The sequence below is a fragment of the Cuculus canorus genome, chromosome 3, assembly GCF_017976375.1.
Source record: "Cuculus canorus isolate bCucCan1 chromosome 3, bCucCan1.pri, whole genome shotgun sequence".
In the NCBI taxonomy this organism is placed as follows: Eukaryota; Metazoa; Chordata; class Aves; order Cuculiformes; family Cuculidae; genus Cuculus; species Cuculus canorus.
In genome coordinates this window covers 58,464,834-58,484,224 of record NC_071403.1, presented here as the reverse complement: position 1 = coordinate 58,484,224, position 19,391 = coordinate 58,464,834, and the positions used below count along the sequence as shown (strand labels likewise).

Here is a 19,391-nt window from a genome sequence, read left to right as displayed (position 1 = left end):
CATTATTACTTTTCCCAACTTCCTTAAGGCTTTTCTTTTGCAGAGTAGGCACGCTTGCTATTTCTGCTGTTTAGAGAAGTTTGCAGATGACTAGTGAGGTTCAGTGATCTCTTTTATCCCATACTGCTTCTCCCAAACAAGTGAGGGTTACTTCAAAGACAGTTAACAGTTGTTTAGAGGGCTGTCTGTCCAGCCGGTGAGGTTATCCCAAGGCATATGTTTCTGGTAACCTGAGGATGGGGTATGCTTTGTGGTTGATTTGAGTCTGGATTCTTGCAGCACTTCTTAGTTCAAGGTAAGTCTCAAGTCTTTGGTGTGAGGTGAATCATAAAAGGCAGAATAAGTTCCTGTTGGCCATACTGAAGGACTTAGGCTACTGGAGTGGGGTAGCAGACAGGGGTTTAATTCCTATGAAGATGCTTCAGGTAGAAAGCCCGGTCCAGCTGCTGAAATAGTGTGACTATGAACAAGTTCCAGAAATAAAGTGTAAATATTTGCATGACGATCAAGAAGTTGCTGTCTGCATCAGAAGAGCGTGGTATGCTACATACCTTGTCCTAGTGAGATAGATCTGACCGGCAAAGCCTTGGAACTGCCTGTATGAGCAAAGTTACCTGTGCAAACATTAAAGAAGCGAGTGGCAAAGTAGGAAAGATGCAAGAATGAGCTAAAAACATAAAATGTTCCTTCTCCTCCCTGTCACCCCGCTTTTTTTCTCATTTCGTCTACTGTTTAAACATGCCTCTAAGTCTGAAAGGTAGACTGTAAGTTAAAACAACTGAACTCTTGCTGGCTTTCTTCTAACAGATATCTTCAGTGTAAAGCAGACATCAATGTCTCCTTTTGGTCTGTGGCTGCAGGAAGGTGTGAATAACTAAACAGTAGCCCTGCCAAACAAAAGGCAAGGAGTTAATATCAGGCTGGTGCGCCTCAGCCTCAGGCAGTAAATGCTGAATGCAGCAGCACGTGTATCCCTGCTGAGTGATGTGGTGCAGTGCAGAGATAGCTGGGTACTCCTAGGTGTGCCCTGGGAATGCCACAGCTGTGCCAGCGTGGCACGCTGCCCTGCCTGGTGCTTTGAGGGAGGCTGGGCTAAACTTGCTGCATTCAGCACTAATGCATCTGCGGTGCTGCCAGGTGCTGACCTAGTTCACTCTGGGCCAGACTGGGCATCCCCAGGCTGTGCTGACTCTTTTATAGCTACTTACCCCCTTCATCACAAATCTTCTGCCCTCCCTAAGATGTTTTGCCATTCAATCTAAATATTTTATGATGCCTCATTTCTGTGAGCCTCCAAGACAGTCAAATCCTCCCCAAAACCTGCCAAGAGCAGAAAATGTAAAGCAGCATAGGGAGTGGGCATGGGAGAAGGGAATGTTACCAGGCAGAATTTTGGATGCTGAGTGTTATTTAACTTGTCTTCTGTCTTGGCTCTAGGGAACAGAGAAATTCAGCCCTCCTTTTGTTGCATTCTTCAGAGTGCAATACTATGTAGAAAATGGAAGAGTGATAAGGTAAGTTCCCTCTTGTGGTTGTTACTGTGCTTTGAATTATTCAATGTGTTCTTAAAAGGCAAGAAAAATAATGTTTCTATATTAAGCTCTCCTCTCAGAGCTCCCAGAAATAAGCTTAAAAAAAAAATCTTTTTTTTTTTTTCCAAACCCATCACAGACTTCCTCACCCAGCCATGAATGTTTTCCCCCTGAATCATACTCCTTGGCCCTATAAAAACTGTGACTGCTCTTCCATCTGTGTTTAGAAAGCAGGTTGAATGACAACAGTATCAAAATATGTTTAACATTCTTGCTTACATCTTCTGGTTATATGAAAAGCATCAGATGATTATACCAAAAGTAGATAGTTATACTCCAGAATACAAATTCGGATCTGGTTTTTGTATCTTAGCAGTGCTCTGTGCACTTTACTCCTGGAAATACGCTTCTGTAAAAGGACAAAAGAAATTGCTTCGAAAGTTAGAGTTTTGCATTTGAGTGTAGTCCATTCACATGGAATATGGGCTGCACTCAAACCACCACCCTAATGCACGGTAGAGATCAAAGGATGAGGTAGTTAAAAATGAACAACTGACAGAGTTAATTTGCATCAGCAGTTCTGGTGTGGCTGTGGCCCTGGGGCAAGCCAAGAGTTGGGATCATTCGGGTGAATTAATATCTTTACAGATTTTTGGCATTTGTTCTCATCTTGAACAAAGCTTAGTGGTTTATTGTTTTTCTCCCTCCGCAGTCTTTATTCTGGAGTCGGTTTGGCTGTTAAGTGTTTTTTATTTAGTTTTACTTTTAGGTGCAAAGGAAGATTGCATATCATTCTTCCACCCCCGATGTACATATCCTTTAGCATCACAAACAATTTTCTCTTGCATTAGTAATTTAATTGGAGAGATTTGTGGAGCCATGCAGAGCTAGTTACACGGCATCTTCGAACTATACACACACAGACACATACTTTTATGAGCAGACTGTAGTGTCCAACACTTCACTTAGACATACATGTCAACAGCCTCCTTCCCATGAGATGTTAGAGCTGGGGGCGTGGGTTATTAATGCTGTGAGTTAGTTATGCCTTATCAGACTATCCTTGTTTAGCAGCTTGAGGAAGAAGGAAAAAAAAAAAAAAAAGCCCAAGGCTCCTGCGTCTTTTGATCTACCTTGCAGGGAATTAGCTGTTGAAAAGTACCTTAAGCCTAAGGCAAGGTGAAATGAAAAAGCAGTGCCAGGTTTAGGGGGGAAAGAAGGACAGGTGTGCAAGAAACAGGACTGTGAGTCAAGGGAGTTGACTCTTCTGACTACTACATGCTTTCCAGAGAAACAGAAGTGCTTGATGTAGTCAGTCTCCAAAACAGGTGTGACATGATTTTTCTTTCATCCACCTTCTGCCCTAGCTTCTTAGATCTCATGCTCCTCAGGACAGAAGCTACAATTTCCCTTGTTTGTGCAACACTTAGTGGGAGAAGGCCTTAATCTTGGCTTGGTGCTCCGTACACACACATAACTGTATCAGGGTGGCATTGGCGCACACATCAGGGATGTCAAAGTTCAGTCCCTCCTCTCAGAAGGAAGATGCGTTTGAGGGTCTTTAGCTGAGCCTGAACTTTCTTTGCTTCTTCAAGTAAGTTTGCCTTTGTCTCTTGCAGTGATAAGGTGGCACGGCAGCTCTACTACTGCCATCTCAAAGAGCAAGTACTTATGTCTCATTGCAACCACAAAGAAGAAATCTACTTCTTGCTGGCTGCCTACAGCTTACAGGCAGACTTGGGCAACTACAGAGAGAAGGTCCATGCTGGCAAATACTTTGAACCTCAGGCTTATTTCCCACAATGGGTAAGTTTTGGGGGATCTTTCTGTCAACAGATGGTGCACGCAGCAGGAGCTGTATCTAGATGATGCCTAACTGCAACCACGCAACTTCTCAAACTCCATTGCAATGATCAGGCAGAGTAGCAGGGTGTCATCCTAAATTTCCCTCAGGAGATATCTCCTCTCTAGGTCCCCATTCCTCCTGGGCACACTCATCATTGAGGTGGGTGGTGTGTACCCTTCCTTGGTTATGGAATGTGTTGGTGTCAAACGAATAACTCCTGCAGTGTGACTGTCTTTGTTTAATTCTTCTGTGGCTCAAAGGATGGTGTGTTTGCATCAGCAAGATCTGCACAGCCCAAGCTTTACAGAAAACCTTAGGGCTGCAAAGCCAAGTCCATTGCTTGTTGTTCCTATCTCTGTAACCGTTACCTCTGGGATGGATGGACCCAAACTCTAAGGAGCAGTACTGCTGCACAATGCCTCTATTGTTTGCTGTGATCATTAATCTCTGGCTTAACTGCAGTAAGAGAAGAAGGAAGGGCCTGAAAATGGGTGTGCGTGTTTGTTTCTAAGCGTGTGCTTATGGGCTTGTGCCTTTCGAGGCTTACAAACAGCTTAGAAAGCCAAGAGTTGATGTAGTTGTGAAATGAAGGTAAATCAGCTAAGACTCTGTCAGAGCTGGTTACCTGCAAAGAGTTCTTCTCTTGTGGTGAAGTGTCAAGAAAACTGCTGATAAACACTTCAGTGCCCATAAAAATAGAAAGGGAAGCTAGCTTTGCTACAGACAGGTGACTGCAACGTCTGATGACATCTGCTGCAGCAGGGCGTTCCCTGGGACCTGGACAGACTTTCCTCTGCAACCTGATTCAGTTCTGTAGCCGCCTTCTGTGCTGTGACAGTGGATTTTAGCCCATCTTGCACTTTGGGATAGCTGTTGAAAAGCCCAGATGCCTCTGGTAGCTGGCTACTTGTCCCCAGGCAAGTCACATCTCCCCTGAAAGATGGCACTGTCCTCTGCTTTTGGGAGAAGATTCAGGTCAGTGACAGGGGTTGCATGAGGAAGGCAAGGCTGGTGGTCTCCTTTATGCGCAAGTCCCAACCTGCCTGCCTTGCTGTGCAGAAGTGCGCTGTTCTCCCAGACAACAGGCCTTCATCCCATGACATTCCTTGCTATGGAGCGCCTGGCAGGAGGTAGCTTACAAAGGGCTGGAATAGGTGGGTCTCGTGCGTGCTGTTTGTGGGGCAGAAGAATCTTATCACAGACTTGCTCGTCTGGCAAACATTGCAAAGGCCAAGGCAAAGCCTGGCTCACCTGCACTGAGCCACAACCCCAAGCAAGTATGTGGGTGATTTATTACATCATTACAAAGAACAAAATCTGGCAGGCATAGGGACGCTTCTCTCCCAGCCCCTTGGCTCCCGTGGGGAGATACTGAGCTATCTCCTCCTCCGACATGTGCTTGAGGCGGTTTGGCCAAGGGCTGCCCCAAGCCTAGTGGTAGTGAGGAGAGGTGGTGCTGCCCCAGGATGAACTGTGGAGTCTGGTGCATCTCTTTCTGCTGATGTGTCTCTTTCTGCTGATGTTGCTCAGCCGATGGCATTGATGTTTTTCTCCACCAAGACCAGCCTTCTTTGTGGGAGGATAACTAATCTGGCAAGGCATGCAGAGGAGGGCAGAGGTGTTACTGAACAGAGTAAACAAGAGGCTTAATTTAAAATGGAAGTGGGAACTGGGTGGTGATGGAATCTGGTTGCTTTGAGCCAGGGCAAGATCTGGTTGCTTTGAGCCAGGGCAAGCTTCAGCTGGCAGGATGTTCTCGGGTGCCTGGTGGGATCTAGTTTTAAAAGCCCTTTATAGAGGAAGATTTTGTGAAGTGAATTCAGCAACACCCCTCTTATCTCTCACTGCTGCTCAGAGCCTGGAAAGGGCCAGTTGGGCACAGGAATGGCTAGGCTGTCCTGTACCTTGTACAAAGAGGGAACATGGGCAAGCATGGCAATGGGGTTCTTGCAGGGCAAGAGCAAAAGGCCCTGTATGGGTTTTTATACTGCTTAGCAAAGCCACATGCCTGCCAACCACTCCCAACAGACAGAAAATACCTTGAGATAGCGTTATCCACCTCTTTGAGGATGGAAATACTAAATAAGCCTAATGTGCAATTTCTGGTCTTAAAAGGACCACCTAGCATTTATGCAGTGTTTGGAGATGTTGCTGTTGATTGTGTTGGTATGCAGAGCAGTATTTGTTATCTGCCCATAAGCATTTAGAGATGCCAAGAGTTAGGAAAACTAATTCCAGCACTTGAGAATGAAAAGAGCTGACATGAGCTCTGTAGTCTTGGTCTGTTATGATTTTGCCATGTAGGATCTGTTTGGAGACATCAGTATTATTTGTGCTGGTTTAAATGCTTATCCTCTAGGGAGGTGGAGGTGAATGTGGAATTAACATCTTGAGGGACTGTATGAACCTCTTCCACTTCCAATCTCTGCTTTGCTGTTGATCACAGTTGCCTCCCATGGGGATCACTAAAGAGTTGCTGACTTGTTTGTTTTTCTTGTGGTTCAGATAATTGCAAAGAGAGGGAGTGACTACATCTTGAAACATGCCCCAGAGATGCACCGAGAACAAGAAGGGCTGAGCGCTAAAGAAGCAGTACTGAAGTTCATTAAGGAGTCCTGCCTACTGGAAGATGTGCCTGTCCACTTCTACAGGCTGCAGAAGGTTAGGCAAAGAACTTCTTATTTTGAACTTCTCTTCCATAATTAATTGAGTGCATCGTTGCATTTTTCACTTTCTGTTTACTCAAGGGGCAGTTGCCTCTGATTCAGAGGCCAAAGAAGTCTAAAATGTTCAGCCACTGAGGCCCGTCCCCACAAACAAATCTGTTTCCAATACACAGGTATAGCTGGAATCTACTTTTGTTCCTTCGCCAAGGAAATGGCCATAGGAATGGCAAAACTTCATTTTTGTCCCTGTCAGTGGAGTAGCATCAGGGAAATCGCCAACAAGCCTGATTCTTGTTGTGCTCCATTGAAATGATGATAAGAGGTTGGCCAGCTTTCACGCAGATGCCATGTAATAACGTGACACTGAGTCATCCTGACTTTTTTATCCCCTTCCTCCTCCAACTCTGCCAGAGTGGTTGGTGTTTTTTCAGCTGTATGTCAGTTTTTGGATTCCTGGGTTGTTGTCTCTGAGTTTTAGACTCATTACCCAAGCCTGCTTTAACAGAATGCACTTCAGTTTCACATGCTAAGAGAATTTAGGTCTAGAAGTAGGACTAAAGTTTTCAGTTCCACTTAGGTGAGTGAAACCTGTTCATGCAATTAAGCATGGCTTGGACCTTTTTTTCCCCAAATGGAGATACTCCATTTTGTCAGACTCACAATTAAACTTGTTGGTTGTGGGAATTTTCTGGGAAGTATCAGTGTCCTTAGACCAGATATAGCAATTACTGGAGAAATATATTTTCTGGAGGAAATAAGTTCTGGTTTGGTCTGTAGTCCAGGCTTAATTTTCAGGTCCTCGCAAACCATAGATGCTTCCCCTCCTGTTCTCTGTGCTCTCTGTTTTGATTCTAATGCTGTTAACAATGCGGTCATGAGAGCGTTGGTTACACTTGAATGTCATAAGAAATCCAGGTGGCAGGATGTGATACAATTTATATCCAAAAGTACTGGGGCTGTGAAATTGGTTGTTCTTAATATCTAAATTCCTTTCTGACTTGAACTTATATTTTATGCATTGCTAACTCCTTCGTGTGTTGTTTGATCCACAATGTGCTCTTCTTCCTGCTGTGTGACACAGTTAATTTATCTTGTGATGAGATTTCCTCCTCCTGCGTGACACTTGGGTCACAGAACTCCTGTTAGAGCACACAGGGGTGCCAGATGAAGATGTTGGTGCGCTTGCTGCCCTGAGGTTTCAAAAGCAGTCACTTTTGTGTTATGCCCTTCTCATGGCTGCTACTGAGGTCGGGAACTCGGAAAGAAAACACAGCACTGAGCCTCATATCTCTCTTCCAGCCCAGTACTTATTTACAGAGCTCCTTGCCCTTAGGATGCAGAAAGATTTCATAGTGACTTCAAACTGGAGACATGGGTAGTACCAGAGGCAAAGAGTGAAGTAATGTGATGGCATAAGGCTTGCATAAGCCAGATGAGGAGTGAAAGTTTTGATGTAAGGTTTGAGCTCTGTGAGCTCAAAATTTTTACCCCAGAATTTTCTTCCTTCTGCTCCTCCTTGCTCCTAGCAAGAACAGTGTGTGTTCCCCTCCCTAATTCTGCCATACCGAAAGAGACTGAAAGAACTAGTTTATGATAAAGTTTGGTCTTCAACCAAAGGAATATCATTAGTGACCAAGTATGTCATACCAAAACACAGCGTGGGGAGAAACAAGGCAATATTCAAACCCAGACACAAACATTTAAGATCACCTTGTCCCTTATGCTGAGAACAAAAGGTTAGGAGCTAAGTCCATGTAACTCTGGGAATTGATAGCTCCCTCCTAGCCAAGGGACATCTAAGATCCAGGAGGTCTCTTGATGTGAACAGCAGTGTTATAACAAGAAGGAGGTGGGCATCACTTCTGTTTTAGTCTCTCTGTCACCTGGAGAGCAAGAGTTGTGCATGTTTGTGGGGACAGGAAAGACAGCGCGTGGCATTATGAGAGGCTACAAGGTACCATGTCCTCAAATCACTAAAGCTACAGGATTGCTCATCCAGGATGGCTGTTTGCTGGTGAAATGCTTGAGACACTCAGCATAAGGGAATTTTAGGTGTGGATATTTCAAGAGTCAACAAGGCAAGGTGCACTTTACAGGCGCAATAAAACCCAAATGAGTTGATGGCATCCGCCTGATGAGTAGTCCTGCTACCTCTTCTGCAGTAGGTGCCAGAACAAGAGTGTGGTCTTTGTGGATTAACCTTTGACTCCAGGCTCTTCTGTTCTTTTAGGATAAGAAGGAGGATCGCCCAACTGTTATCCTGGGCCTGACCCTGAGAGGAATGCACATCTATCAGGTAACAGATTGCCTTGAAAGCCGCCTGGTGTAGCATTAACTCCACCCAGCTCCCCTGTCCTCCCCCCTGCACTGCAGCTCCTCTGCCTTCCCTGTGAGCACCAGGCTCCGCATATCTCGGATTCTTGGTTGTTTGCAAATTCTTTGCACATCACTGACTCCACCCTGTACCTGCCAGTCCCTGTGTCACTCTGAGTTTGATGTGTTGCAGGAGGTGAACCATGTTCGCCAGCTCCTCTACGACTTTCCCTGGTCACACATTGGGAAGCTGGCGTTTCTGGTGAGTATGACTGAACAGAGGCCATCTGGCAGCAGGCTGTCAACCTGGGAGCTGGCAAAGCTGTCAGCTTGCCCAAACTGCCATGTCAAGTCCTGTCACTCATACATGCAAGACCACAGCTATCTTTGGTAACTGTGTGGCTGAAAACATGCTCTTGCTCATTACGCTGGCATCTCTCCTCTTTACGCAGGGGAAAAAATTTGAGATCCAGCCAGATGGTTTGCCCTCTGCACGGAAATTGGTTTACTACACAGGTTGCCCCTTCAGGTCACGGCACTTGTTACAGCTCCTCAGCAACAGCCACCGGCTCTTTCTGAATATCCAGCCAGTGTTGAAGCAGATCCAAAAACTGGAGGAGGCTGAAGGTATGTGGTGGAAGAGCAGGTGGCTTTGGTAAGGGTGAGAATACAGCACATTAGGCTCTGCTGTGGTTTCACAGTGGCTGCTTTCTATCTAAATTAATGGTATTTCTGCCTTATCAGGAAGACAGTGATAGAAATGGAAGTGTTAAATATGTTTCAAGTCTATTACTGGGAAGTGTTTATGGCTCCCACATTGCTAGACTGTGATCAGAAAGCGTGTGTGAGAGCGGTAGAGGGGGAATTTCTCTCTAAAAAGAGATCTTTGCTTTCCATGCTCACAGTTTGCGCGCATTGACACATGCTTCTGAGGGGAAGTAATTTAGAACAAAAAGCTTTCCATTGAGATAAGATCTTCTTGTGTTCAAGCAGAAAAACAAGTTATGAGCCTGTGTTTTAGTTTTTTAGTGCTAATTTTTTTTTTTTTTTTTTACTAAACACTGCACACAATTTGATCTATAGTGTTGAACTGTCAAGAGCTAGGAGTTGCAGGTTCCAGAAACAGCCTGAGAGCTGCCTTTTGTGATGGGGTCCCCTCTTCATAGGAACAGTGACTGAACACTGACAGTCCCTGGTATCCTCCCAGGCAGGCTTCAGTCATTTCATCACCTGTCAGCTTGTCTCCTTCCATTTTCTGGGCCTGCCAGCTTCTCAGCCTGCATTCTCCTGATGACTTTTTAATGGATTGCATAGGTTTTCTTTCAGAGGAATGCGTCCCCTTTCCTCTAACCTTCTCGTGAATGTTTATTTCCCTTAATTCTTTCCACTGTTTCTGGTATTCTCCGTTCACACCTTCTCTGTCTTCTCTGAGGATTTTAAGGCTTGCATCGTTACCTTCAAGGTCACAGAATTCCTCATACTAACGGGAAAAGAAAAGAGTCTTCTGAAATTGAAAAGGATCTGATTTCATTCAATATCAGCATGCCAGTCCACTTCACTACCTTTCCACTATTATTTATTGCCAAGTAAACTGACTTTAACTGTCAGAGTCATACAATATTCCCGTAGTTTGGAGCAGATTTATAAAGCTTCATTCCAAGTCATTAGACAAATCTGTCACCGAATTAAACACTGCACTGGCAAGTGGAGTGGTAGAAGTCAACCAGCAGTAGTCAGTCTGAGACATAGGTTGATTCCTTCCAGGGACAAGAACTGAAGAAACTTGTTTCTGGTTATTCCCCGTCTTGACTGCCTCTAAGGAGCTTGTGTCCATCTCTGAAGTGGTGATCACATAGTGGTTCTATGGAAGTGGTGTACAGGGCAAAGTAGCCCTTGGTCTTATCTAGCTTAGTTATTTCTGTCTTTCTCTTTGGTGGTGTTATAGAAGCGACCTTGAGCTTTGTGAGCACAACCAGTGGCGCATGCCACTGCCTGTAGGAAAGCTCACTAATCAAGTGTGCTTGGGAAAAAGGCCAGAGGGGTTTTTTTGTGTCTACTAGTGTCTCATGGATTTCTTGGCCACCCTCAGCACATCTCTCTCTGGGTAACAGATACAAGCCATGGGAGAAATAATAAATCTTTAATAAACCCAGCCACAGGGATCCTGTTCTTAGCCGTCTCCACGCGTTGGTGACTGTTACAAGAAACAATTCATGCACTCTCTTTTTAAAGACTGAGTATTTAAGTTAGCTAAGTAATTCCCTTTATTTTGACCCTTCCTTCATTCTGGAAGTTACTATTTATCATTTTCTGCCTCTCCCTGTCTGTTTTAATTAAGGACATGCTGGTTTTACTGCAAATATGACTAATTCTTTTACAACCAGCTGGACATCCCAGTAGCTGTTCAGCAAACAAAATACATAACTGTCGCTGTATAAGTGCAGTAGCTGCAGCAGTTGTTTCTTAATTGTTGGGTTGTGCCAATCCTGGAACTTACTTTTTTTGCTACCGTTCCTACAGTCTTGCTTGAAGTTTCTACTCGTTTCTGTCATTTTTCTTCCTCAGAGAAGAAGCGCTACCGAGAGTCCTATATCAGTGACACACTAGACATAGACCTGGACCCGTGTGATAAGAACTCACGGGGCAGTGGGAGCAGCGGGGGCAGCCAGCGGGATAACCGTCTCTCACGACAGTCCACGGGCAGTCATGGCAGCTCTCACACATCGGGCATTGAGGCTGACTCCAGGCACCGAGTGTCCGTGGAAATGTCAGTGGATGAGCCCTTCAGCATTGACCGAATACATAGGAAAGAGAAATCCTGCAGCTCAACCATCAGCTACGGTAGCTCTGGCATTGACAGTGGCAGCAAAGGACGGGCTGAAGACGACTCTCAGGATGATGGTAAAGAATTTGGAGATGCGGAGCAGCTTCTAAGCCCGCTCTTGCCTTCTCCTGGAGGAGAATGGGAACTAAGAGAACATGAAGCAGCTTGGAGCAGAAGTGTAATCCTAACCCTTCTCCTGCTGCTCTCTTTCTCCTAGAGCTTGAGCTGGCAGTAGATGAGCCAGAGGAGGTGCCTGTAGATGAGCCTTTAGAGGGAGACCAGTTAGACGAGGCCATTATGGGAGAATCTGTTGACTCTCTTCCTCTAGATGCTGCTAGCTGCCAAGGTGAGATGGCTTTCTGATACTGCTCAATGCTTTTCTTTACGCTGTAGCAGCAGGAAGATACATTTGATATAATGTGAGGGATCTCAGAAAGCTTTATTTTCTTCCAAACAACTGGCAGTGCTACTCACTGCTGTACTCCAACAGCATTTTAAATCAGCTCCTCTAGAGGTTAAAGGCCTTTGTATCGTACAGCGCTGCTCTCCTCTGTTCTCCTCAAGATCTCCCTTCTCCAAATGTACCAAGTTTATACTTAGTTAATGACAAGAAGATAACTGAGGCAAACCTGTTGTAGTGAAGGAATTTACTTTAAAATCTTGTGTACCACAAAAGAGTCGGGTTTCAACTACAGATTAATGGGCTAGTTGCGGGAATTAATAGGTGAAGTTTTGTGGCCCATTATACAGGGAATACTAGACAATGTCAGTTGAGAGCCATCTGGCCTTAAGACATATGGCCTTTATAGCAAAGCAATGTGGGTGAATATGGGACAAGCTGGTGAAAAGTGGTTTGCTTGTGATTTTTTAGACATTGATCCATAGAGGCAAAAAGAAGTACTTGTAGGCAAAACTCCCATAGCACTGAGGGTGCTTACTGATGTATACTTACAGCGCTGCTTGAATGTGGCCTGTGAGAACAACTTCCCTGTTCCCCAGCCCACAAAACATCAAACCTGCAACACTTCCCACTTTCTCCTTCTCCTTTGCAGATGTAAATCAGGAATCACTGTCTGTGGTGCAAGTCACGCTAATAAAAATGAGAGGTCGAAGTGTGGAATCCCTTCACCAGGTAAGGCAGGGCACTCTGCAGGAGGGTCTGTGTGTAGTCATTGAACCAAGGTCTAGTGTAATGGAGACAGCTGTAAATCAGATTCACTTGATTGGTGTGGATTTGACTGATATAATGGTGTAACCAAAACCAGCTGTTAGCCAGCTACTGCTATCAGGAATAGAATGAGAGCAGCGTTTGGATCTAGAATAGGATAGAGAGGTTTGGAAGGACCAGCGTGAAATCCTTGCAAACCTGCTATTGTCTGCCTTAGGCTTCCAGACAGGAAATGAGAAATAAACCACTTGCAAATTTTCAGTGCACCATAGAGCCAAGACCATCCATGCAGTTTGGATGTGGGTTGCACACTTGATCATCTTCTTGCTTCTGCAGCCAGAAGGAAATATTATCAGAGCAAAACCAGATGCTCAAGCTCTAATTGCTATCATTTGTGATTGTACTATGTGTATGCTACAGTCTTTGTCAACATTTTCTTTTCATCAAACCCTTGAGAAAAGGCAACTATATATGGTAAAATATGTCATATCATAAGTTGTGCTTGGAAAAAGCTAATTAAAATGTCATCTAAGGCCAAACAATATCTCTTCTCAAAGTACAGCTGACACACAGGGATAGAAATGTTGTGTGGGCTATCTTTTTTTTTAAAAAAAAACAAAACAACCCTCCACCATTTCTTCTAACTCTGAATCCAAATTACCTTTATCTGCTAAAAGAATTTTGGAATCTATTCATCATTTTTCCCCTTTACTCCTTCAACTTTTTTGAACAGTCTTCAGTCACTTCTTTGGACTTGTTTTTTTCTTTCTGTGCTTCTCCCTGGCCCCCGTCAAAAGTGATAAGAAATTTTCACGTATCAGCAAAATAGTCTGTAAAGTGTTATAGTTTTTATTTACATCTTTGTTCTTTTTTTTCCAAAGCTGAAGACGGTGCAGTAAAAACCATAACAAACTTCTTCCTGTGTTTGAGGGGAATGACTTAAAAGTGCAAGGCAGGGAGTGAGCATCTTGTTTAAAGTAATGTTTTTGTGTTAATGCTTTTACCAACACATGCTTATGCTATTAATTGATTGGGAGGTATCTATTTTATTAGAATGTTATGTCTATTATTTATCTATTTTTATTGGAGTGTTTCTCCAATACAGGATTGTTTAAGCAATCACTAGGACCTGACTGCCACTTCTATGCATCAAATACTTAGTGCATCTTCAAAAAAAAAACACAACCCAAAAAACAACAAACACCTTATAACTACACACTGCGGGACTGGGTTTCCTTAGCATTGACCAGACTGTGCAGTGTGTATGGATTTCTAGGAGTGTGGCTGAGCCAGCAGGTTTTCCTCAGGGTGGTTTTTAAATTCTCATCCTTTGGAGATGAGGGAAGTGATACTGGGAGGAAGTTTTCTGTTGCAAACAGAAAGATATTGACTTAAAAGTGATATTCCTGAAATAAGTCTTAATATTAGCATTTAGAAAGCTGATTATGAAGAGACAGAGCAAGAAAAAACAGGTAGAGAAGTTGGAAGTGTCTCAAATAGTCAGTAATCCCTCCACAGATCTTGAGTCACCACAGCTTGTGTAGCAAGATGCTGCTTCTGGGGATTAGTATTGGTTTGTCACTCCTGTTTCCTTCATTGCTGCACAGTTTTATGTAGATGAAACTGTATGTTGTACTTTGTGATTTTTGTACACCATAACCCATTAATTTGCATGGTTGCCTTCTGAAAGTTCATTTCAGCTCGTTAGACTTTCAACTAACTTAGTGTGTTTGAGCAGTTGGGGTACTTTTTTGTTACATGCGCTTTGCCCATTTGAGAATGACTACACAGATCTGCCAAGAAGTGGCAGGTCATTCACATGTTAAGTGTTTTGTTTGTTGTGCTGGATACTGGGAGGACAGTGGAGAGAGATCAGGACCTGGCTCAATATGGCAAGGCAGCTTAATGCACTTGTAATTTCTTAATGATTCACAGCTTCTTCGTTAAGTCAGCATCCTTCAGAAAGCTGTTGAGGCTGTTTTGAAGGAGTGGAAGAACTATTCTGGAAAACTTGTGGCATGCATAGCCAGCATCCTTAGGCTGTGTCTGAGCTCATTGTTTTTATTTGTATCTCTTACTGAACTGGCAGGTTGGATCACCCAAAAGTAGGAGCTGCACGGACCAGCATAGCCAGAGTTTGGATGACATCCGCCTTTACAAGCACCAGCACCCACCACTAAGTGCCACGCTGTCTTCAGACACATCCCACAGCTATACATTTGGCTGCAGCCTGGAGGATAAGCTGTCTATCTATGGCTGCGTTTATTCCACAGCAGACTGCAAAACCAAGTCCGCCCTTTACGGGAAGCGATCTATGAACTGCCTCTCTTTGGATCTTCTGGGAGAGGACCAGCTCCCAGAGGAATTTGTGGTGTAATGAGATTTGGAGCATTTCCATACCAGGAAATAGCTCATCATGGAAATATATACCTCATTAACACATGTGATGTCACTGTGGTTCTTGCAAGAGATTGCAAGCGGCTTTGTTTTTCAGCTCCATAATCAGTAAGTGGCATCACTTCTGCAGACCTGACTACAGGGCAAATCAACTGTGGTGTAGCACTTAACATTGGCATTTGAAGTGTCTGCCTGAGCAGAAAAATGGAAGTGGCCTGCACCATTAGCAGTGACACAACCAACGTAAACCAAAAACTGGACCAAAACTGATGCTGAGGTAGTAAAGCAAACACTGTATCTAAACGGATTTATCAGAAACAAATTTAAAGTCTATGTCAATTTATCTTCCTGCCTTTCTCTTGTGGTCCACTTATGTTCATGCTAGTGTACAGGTAGTTTGGTTGTCTTGAGTTTGTGCTGCTGCAATACTGCCAACAGCTGTCAGGTCAGGATATACTCTGAGCACATTTGGAGGGCTGTGTATGGAAGTGTCTAGCCTGTTCCTGTTGTAATGAACACAAGTTGCCTATTAGCTTTACTGGGAGCAAGATCTGCTCTGCCAGGCGTTTATTTCTCTTTCTGTTGTTTTGTTCTAAGCATCCAGCCAAATACAATGTGTGGTGGTCTTTTTTTTTTTTTTTTTTTAATTGCAACAAATGGAAGTGTCTCTCAGCTGTCTACTGCTGTCGTTATACTGATTAGTAAATAAAGCTTATATCCTTGGGGAGATGGGGAAAGGGCTAAAACAAGTGACTCTGCTGCTTCTGAGAGTACAGCAGACAGACAGGTTAAGAGTGTTAATTTACTGGCTGTTGAAGACAGGAGTGTGACTGGAGAATTTGTCCAGGCATGATCACCCCTTACTTTGAATCATACTTTTATGTTGTTCTTTTCTTTGTTTTAAATAAATCTGTCCCTTAGACTTTTTTCCTCTGCTTAGGAGGCAAGGATGAACTGGAGAAAGTCACTTTGGAAGGACAGACAGAGTGACTGTGTCCAACTTAGTCATACATAGGTCATGCAAATATGAGTGTGTGGTGTTGCAGGGCTGGTGATGGTGAAAGCATAGGGTGTTTGTGTGCCAAACTAAGGGTACTTGTTTGGCGATGTTGAGTGGTGGAGCTGGCTGCATTTGCTCTCACTAGTAAATAATGATAATTATGCTGTTTGATTTAAACATTTGGTGTGGAAAACATCCTGCTACTTTGTTACATCCAAATAAATGTATGCTTATTTTATTTTTTTCCCCCATCTTCCACCAGTACCTCCTTCCCTCATCAATTCCCAGCATTTGGGAAGCTTGTACTTACAGTCACGTGTAACCAGTGCCCAGCTTTTCACAACCTTGCAGATGGGAGCTAATAATTTTTTGGCAAACACTAGAAGTAGTCTGATGCTATTGTGCTGGCTGAGGAAGTGTGTGTTGTGCAGTATTGATCACTCAAAAGCTGAAGATGGCTGAATTCAGGAATAGAAGGAAACCATACCATGGTCAGGAGGGTTCGAACTGCTTCTTTGATTATAGGCTTGTTGGATTAGCAGTTGCTGTCTGGTAAATTGTGTTCCCCTAAACTGTTAAAATAGCAAAGTCTGTCATCTCACTATTTCTGTGCAAGTGAGTATGGTGTGGAGACAGCATACAGGTGCAGATTGAAGTGGCATCGGTGGCTGTACATCCTCTGAGATTAATCTAGCACCAAACACTAGCTGTGTGTTTGAGGAATGAATGATGGGCACAAGCTCACTGTAGCCACAACTTAATTTACCATTTTACCATGCCCTCTTTGAGTGCACTGTTGTTTTGGTTTTTTGGTTTCTTTTTTTTTTTTTTTTTCTGTAGTGACCAATTAGGACCTGTGTGTTCACTGTAGCCTCTTGTCCTTTCGTCCAAGCAAAGCCAAAATGCCTTTACAGAGTACTTCAGGTATGGTTAATGCATCCAAAATGAACTCGCCTAAATAGATGTAAGAGCGTAAAGGAAATCTGACTACACCTAAGCAGTCAGTCATGCCCCCTACTGTTAGTTGGGGCCTGTTTGGCCATAAGCTGTGTAAGACAGGCATGGCCAAGATCCAGGATACCAGTGGCCGTGCTGGTTTTTGCAGCTGCCACAGAGCTGGAGGGATGGCTCTTACTGCTGCAGTGCCCATCTGTCTATGGAAAAGGTGAGGGGAGTTCGGAGTAACAGTCCTGCTAGCCTGTTGCTCTCCCACCTGTGCAGACGTACAGGTACTTGTGGTTCTGGCAATGGTTGTTAGCAGGGGAAAAAAAAGATCAAAATTCAGCAGGTATAGATATTTGAAAGGTGTCATAAAACATGGGTACACCATGCACTCACATTTGTGCATGCTTGTGTCAAAGACAATCACATTCATAGCTGCTTCACCCTAACCACCTTACTGAAGTGTTCACTGCCACCACACAGGCTGTCATTTTCTTTTTTCAGTTAGCAGACATTCAGTGGATTTGGTGAAATGCTGTATAATCCTGCTGTTGCTGGTTACAAAATACACCAATGCCTGTAAACAGTGTAATTGGCTCTTGCATGAGCATCCACTGCCTTGTTTGTACATGGGGGTTTCTTGTATTTATTCACGGCTGGTGGGAAGGTAAACTTCAGGTCTGACTGTCTTCTCTCAGTGGTCTACACAGCTCCCTCCAGTACTTTAAGTTACATATGCATATGAAGGGGAGACTGGACACTTTTGTGCGTAGACTGAGAATGAATTAATATCTTATAAGCACTGTGAATATCTATTATGCAAATTTTTGTATTCATATGGAAAAAAACCCACAAAACCTGTTCCTGTTAGTAATAGATATAGGTTTTTGTTTGTCTTTGGATTTAGGTCTCTTATTTTGGGGTTTGATAGTTTAGTAGAGGGTAATGTGTAAGCATTTATCAGCTGATGTTAGAAACTAGCTGCCAATATTTGTATATATTTGTAAAATACTTGTGGTATAATCACTATTTTAATGGTAAAAGTTTCTCCTTTCTATGAAAGGAATTTCTTGTTTGAAATAAAGTATAAATAATTATATGTACACCTGCAATAAAGTCTGGATAGAAAAGGTAATTGTGAATCTTTACAATTCATTTTTCCTCCGAGAGCTGCATGTCAGTGACATCTTCCATTTGAGATAAGTAGGTTGTAGAAATAAATTTGCTGCCAGACTGTAGCTCGTGAGCTCAGCTTGCGATGGTGAACCCAGAGGCACTGCAGCCTTTTCTTCCCCACCACTCTCAGTAGCACATTGCCAAAGGGGCCTCTGTCAGGCATTGAGGACCCACCCAGTCAAGCAGGTTTGCGTTAGTAGGAACACTAATGGGAGCTAATGTAACTGAAGAGACAAGTTAAACTGCTTGTGGTGGTTAGTCCAGAAAACCGAGCGTGCGAACTCCTGAGGGTGTAGAGAGATCCTGTCAGCATCCTCCCAGGGGCTGCATCTGAGGACAGGCACACCAACCCACGTGATGCAAAGTGTTTTGCTGTAAGTCACCTAACCTGCTGGCCTAGAGTCTGGCATGGATAAAGGAAAGTTCTGCTTTTCTTGGGACAAAAGTTTACAAAGGAGTACCATAACAGAACTATTCACGTTTCTTCTTGAAGACGCTTGCTGACTAGGGTTCCCTTTTCTCTAGATGTTATGGCCCGCTAAAGCCAGTGTTAAGGAAAAAAAAAAAAAGTAGTAAATTTTTTTTTAATGTACTTGGATATTGTAGTGTTGCTCCTATTCTTATAATTTTCAGTCTTGTACTTAATGTTTTTGTTCAGTACTGCCTGTATTTCCTGTATGAAAATTTTCAAGGACTTTAGAGACTTATCCAGCTTCAGTTTGAGGATGCTGGAAGGAGCATCTTGTTACAGATGGAGCTTTCTAAGGAGGTAAAATTAAATGTTAGGCAAATATTAAGTCATCTAACTGAACAGCTTTGTAAGTTCTCTGTCTTTGTTTGCTTAGCGAGTAATAGCACCTTGCTTGCTAGGGTATTCTGCTGCTGACCAGAATATATAGGATGAGCCTGTCTCCGAAGACTGGGTTTCTTGTGATACCAGCAAATCCTGTGTAGGTTCACTAAAGTGATACAGCGTGGGATGGGGGGAATGTTGTTACCTCAACACATCAGGTGCAGTATGTCAAGTGTGGGAGCCTCATGGAGGTAAGGTCTGAAGCTGTGCGCTAGAGCTGAAGGGGAGGAGTGTTTTAGACCAGTTATTCTGGATGAACTGATACCAATTCTGCAGCAGAAATGTTGGCAGCAAACTCTGATGTGCTGAAGGGTGGTGCGCAGTTTTAAGAGCCCAAATGCTTTGGAGCAAGAAGTGGCTGTGGAATCTCACACATGTGGGCCCTGCTGCAGCTCCTTGCCTACCAGCAATGGTGCTTCCTGTGTCTAGGCATGGTTGATTCCCAGTCAGGCTGTTTAGGCTTGTCCTGGCAGCTCGGCTTGTCCCTGCCCTCTTCTTCCTCTGCCGGCACCTCAGAGCCCCTGGTGTCTTTGCAGAGGGCTGGTGCCCAGGGACACCTTGTGTGTTTCTCCTGGAGGCCAACCAGCTGGAAGGGGTGAGGAAGACAGGAACAAACAGAATGACCCGAGTTGGAAGGTCCTCTAAGGATCATCAAATCCAACTCCTGTCCTTGC

At 43.9% G+C, this 19,391-nt stretch overlaps 1 protein-coding gene across 4 annotated transcripts in view; it reads left to right on the top strand.

Moving 5' to 3' along the window:
- The window catches only part of FRMD1 (FERM domain containing 1), a 43,719-nt gene extending 25,911 nt beyond the window's left edge, over window positions 1-17,808 (top strand). For 2 of the 4 annotated variants that reach the window (XM_054063809.1, XM_054063808.1), the window contains exons 5-14: window positions 1,438-1,514; window positions 3,152-3,338; window positions 5,884-6,039; window positions 8,275-8,340; window positions 8,551-8,619; window positions 8,810-8,984; window positions 10,923-11,258; window positions 11,399-11,527; window positions 12,234-12,313; window positions 14,439-17,808. In XM_054063809.1, coding sequence (XP_053919784.1) covers window positions 1,438-1,514; window positions 3,152-3,338; window positions 5,884-6,039; window positions 8,275-8,340; window positions 8,551-8,619; window positions 8,810-8,984; window positions 10,923-11,258; window positions 11,399-11,527; window positions 12,234-12,313; window positions 14,439-14,726 — 1,563 coding nt within the window. In that variant the 3' untranslated portion in view covers window positions 14,727-17,808. The remainder of the gene's footprint in view (window positions 1-1,437; window positions 1,515-3,151; window positions 3,339-5,883; window positions 6,040-8,274; window positions 8,341-8,550; window positions 8,620-8,809; window positions 8,985-10,922; window positions 11,259-11,398; window positions 11,528-12,233; window positions 12,314-14,438) is intronic. The other 2 variants (XM_054063811.1, XM_054063810.1) reach the window with 2 other exon arrangements.
- The last annotated feature ends 1,583 nt before the right edge of the window (window positions 17,809-19,391 follow it).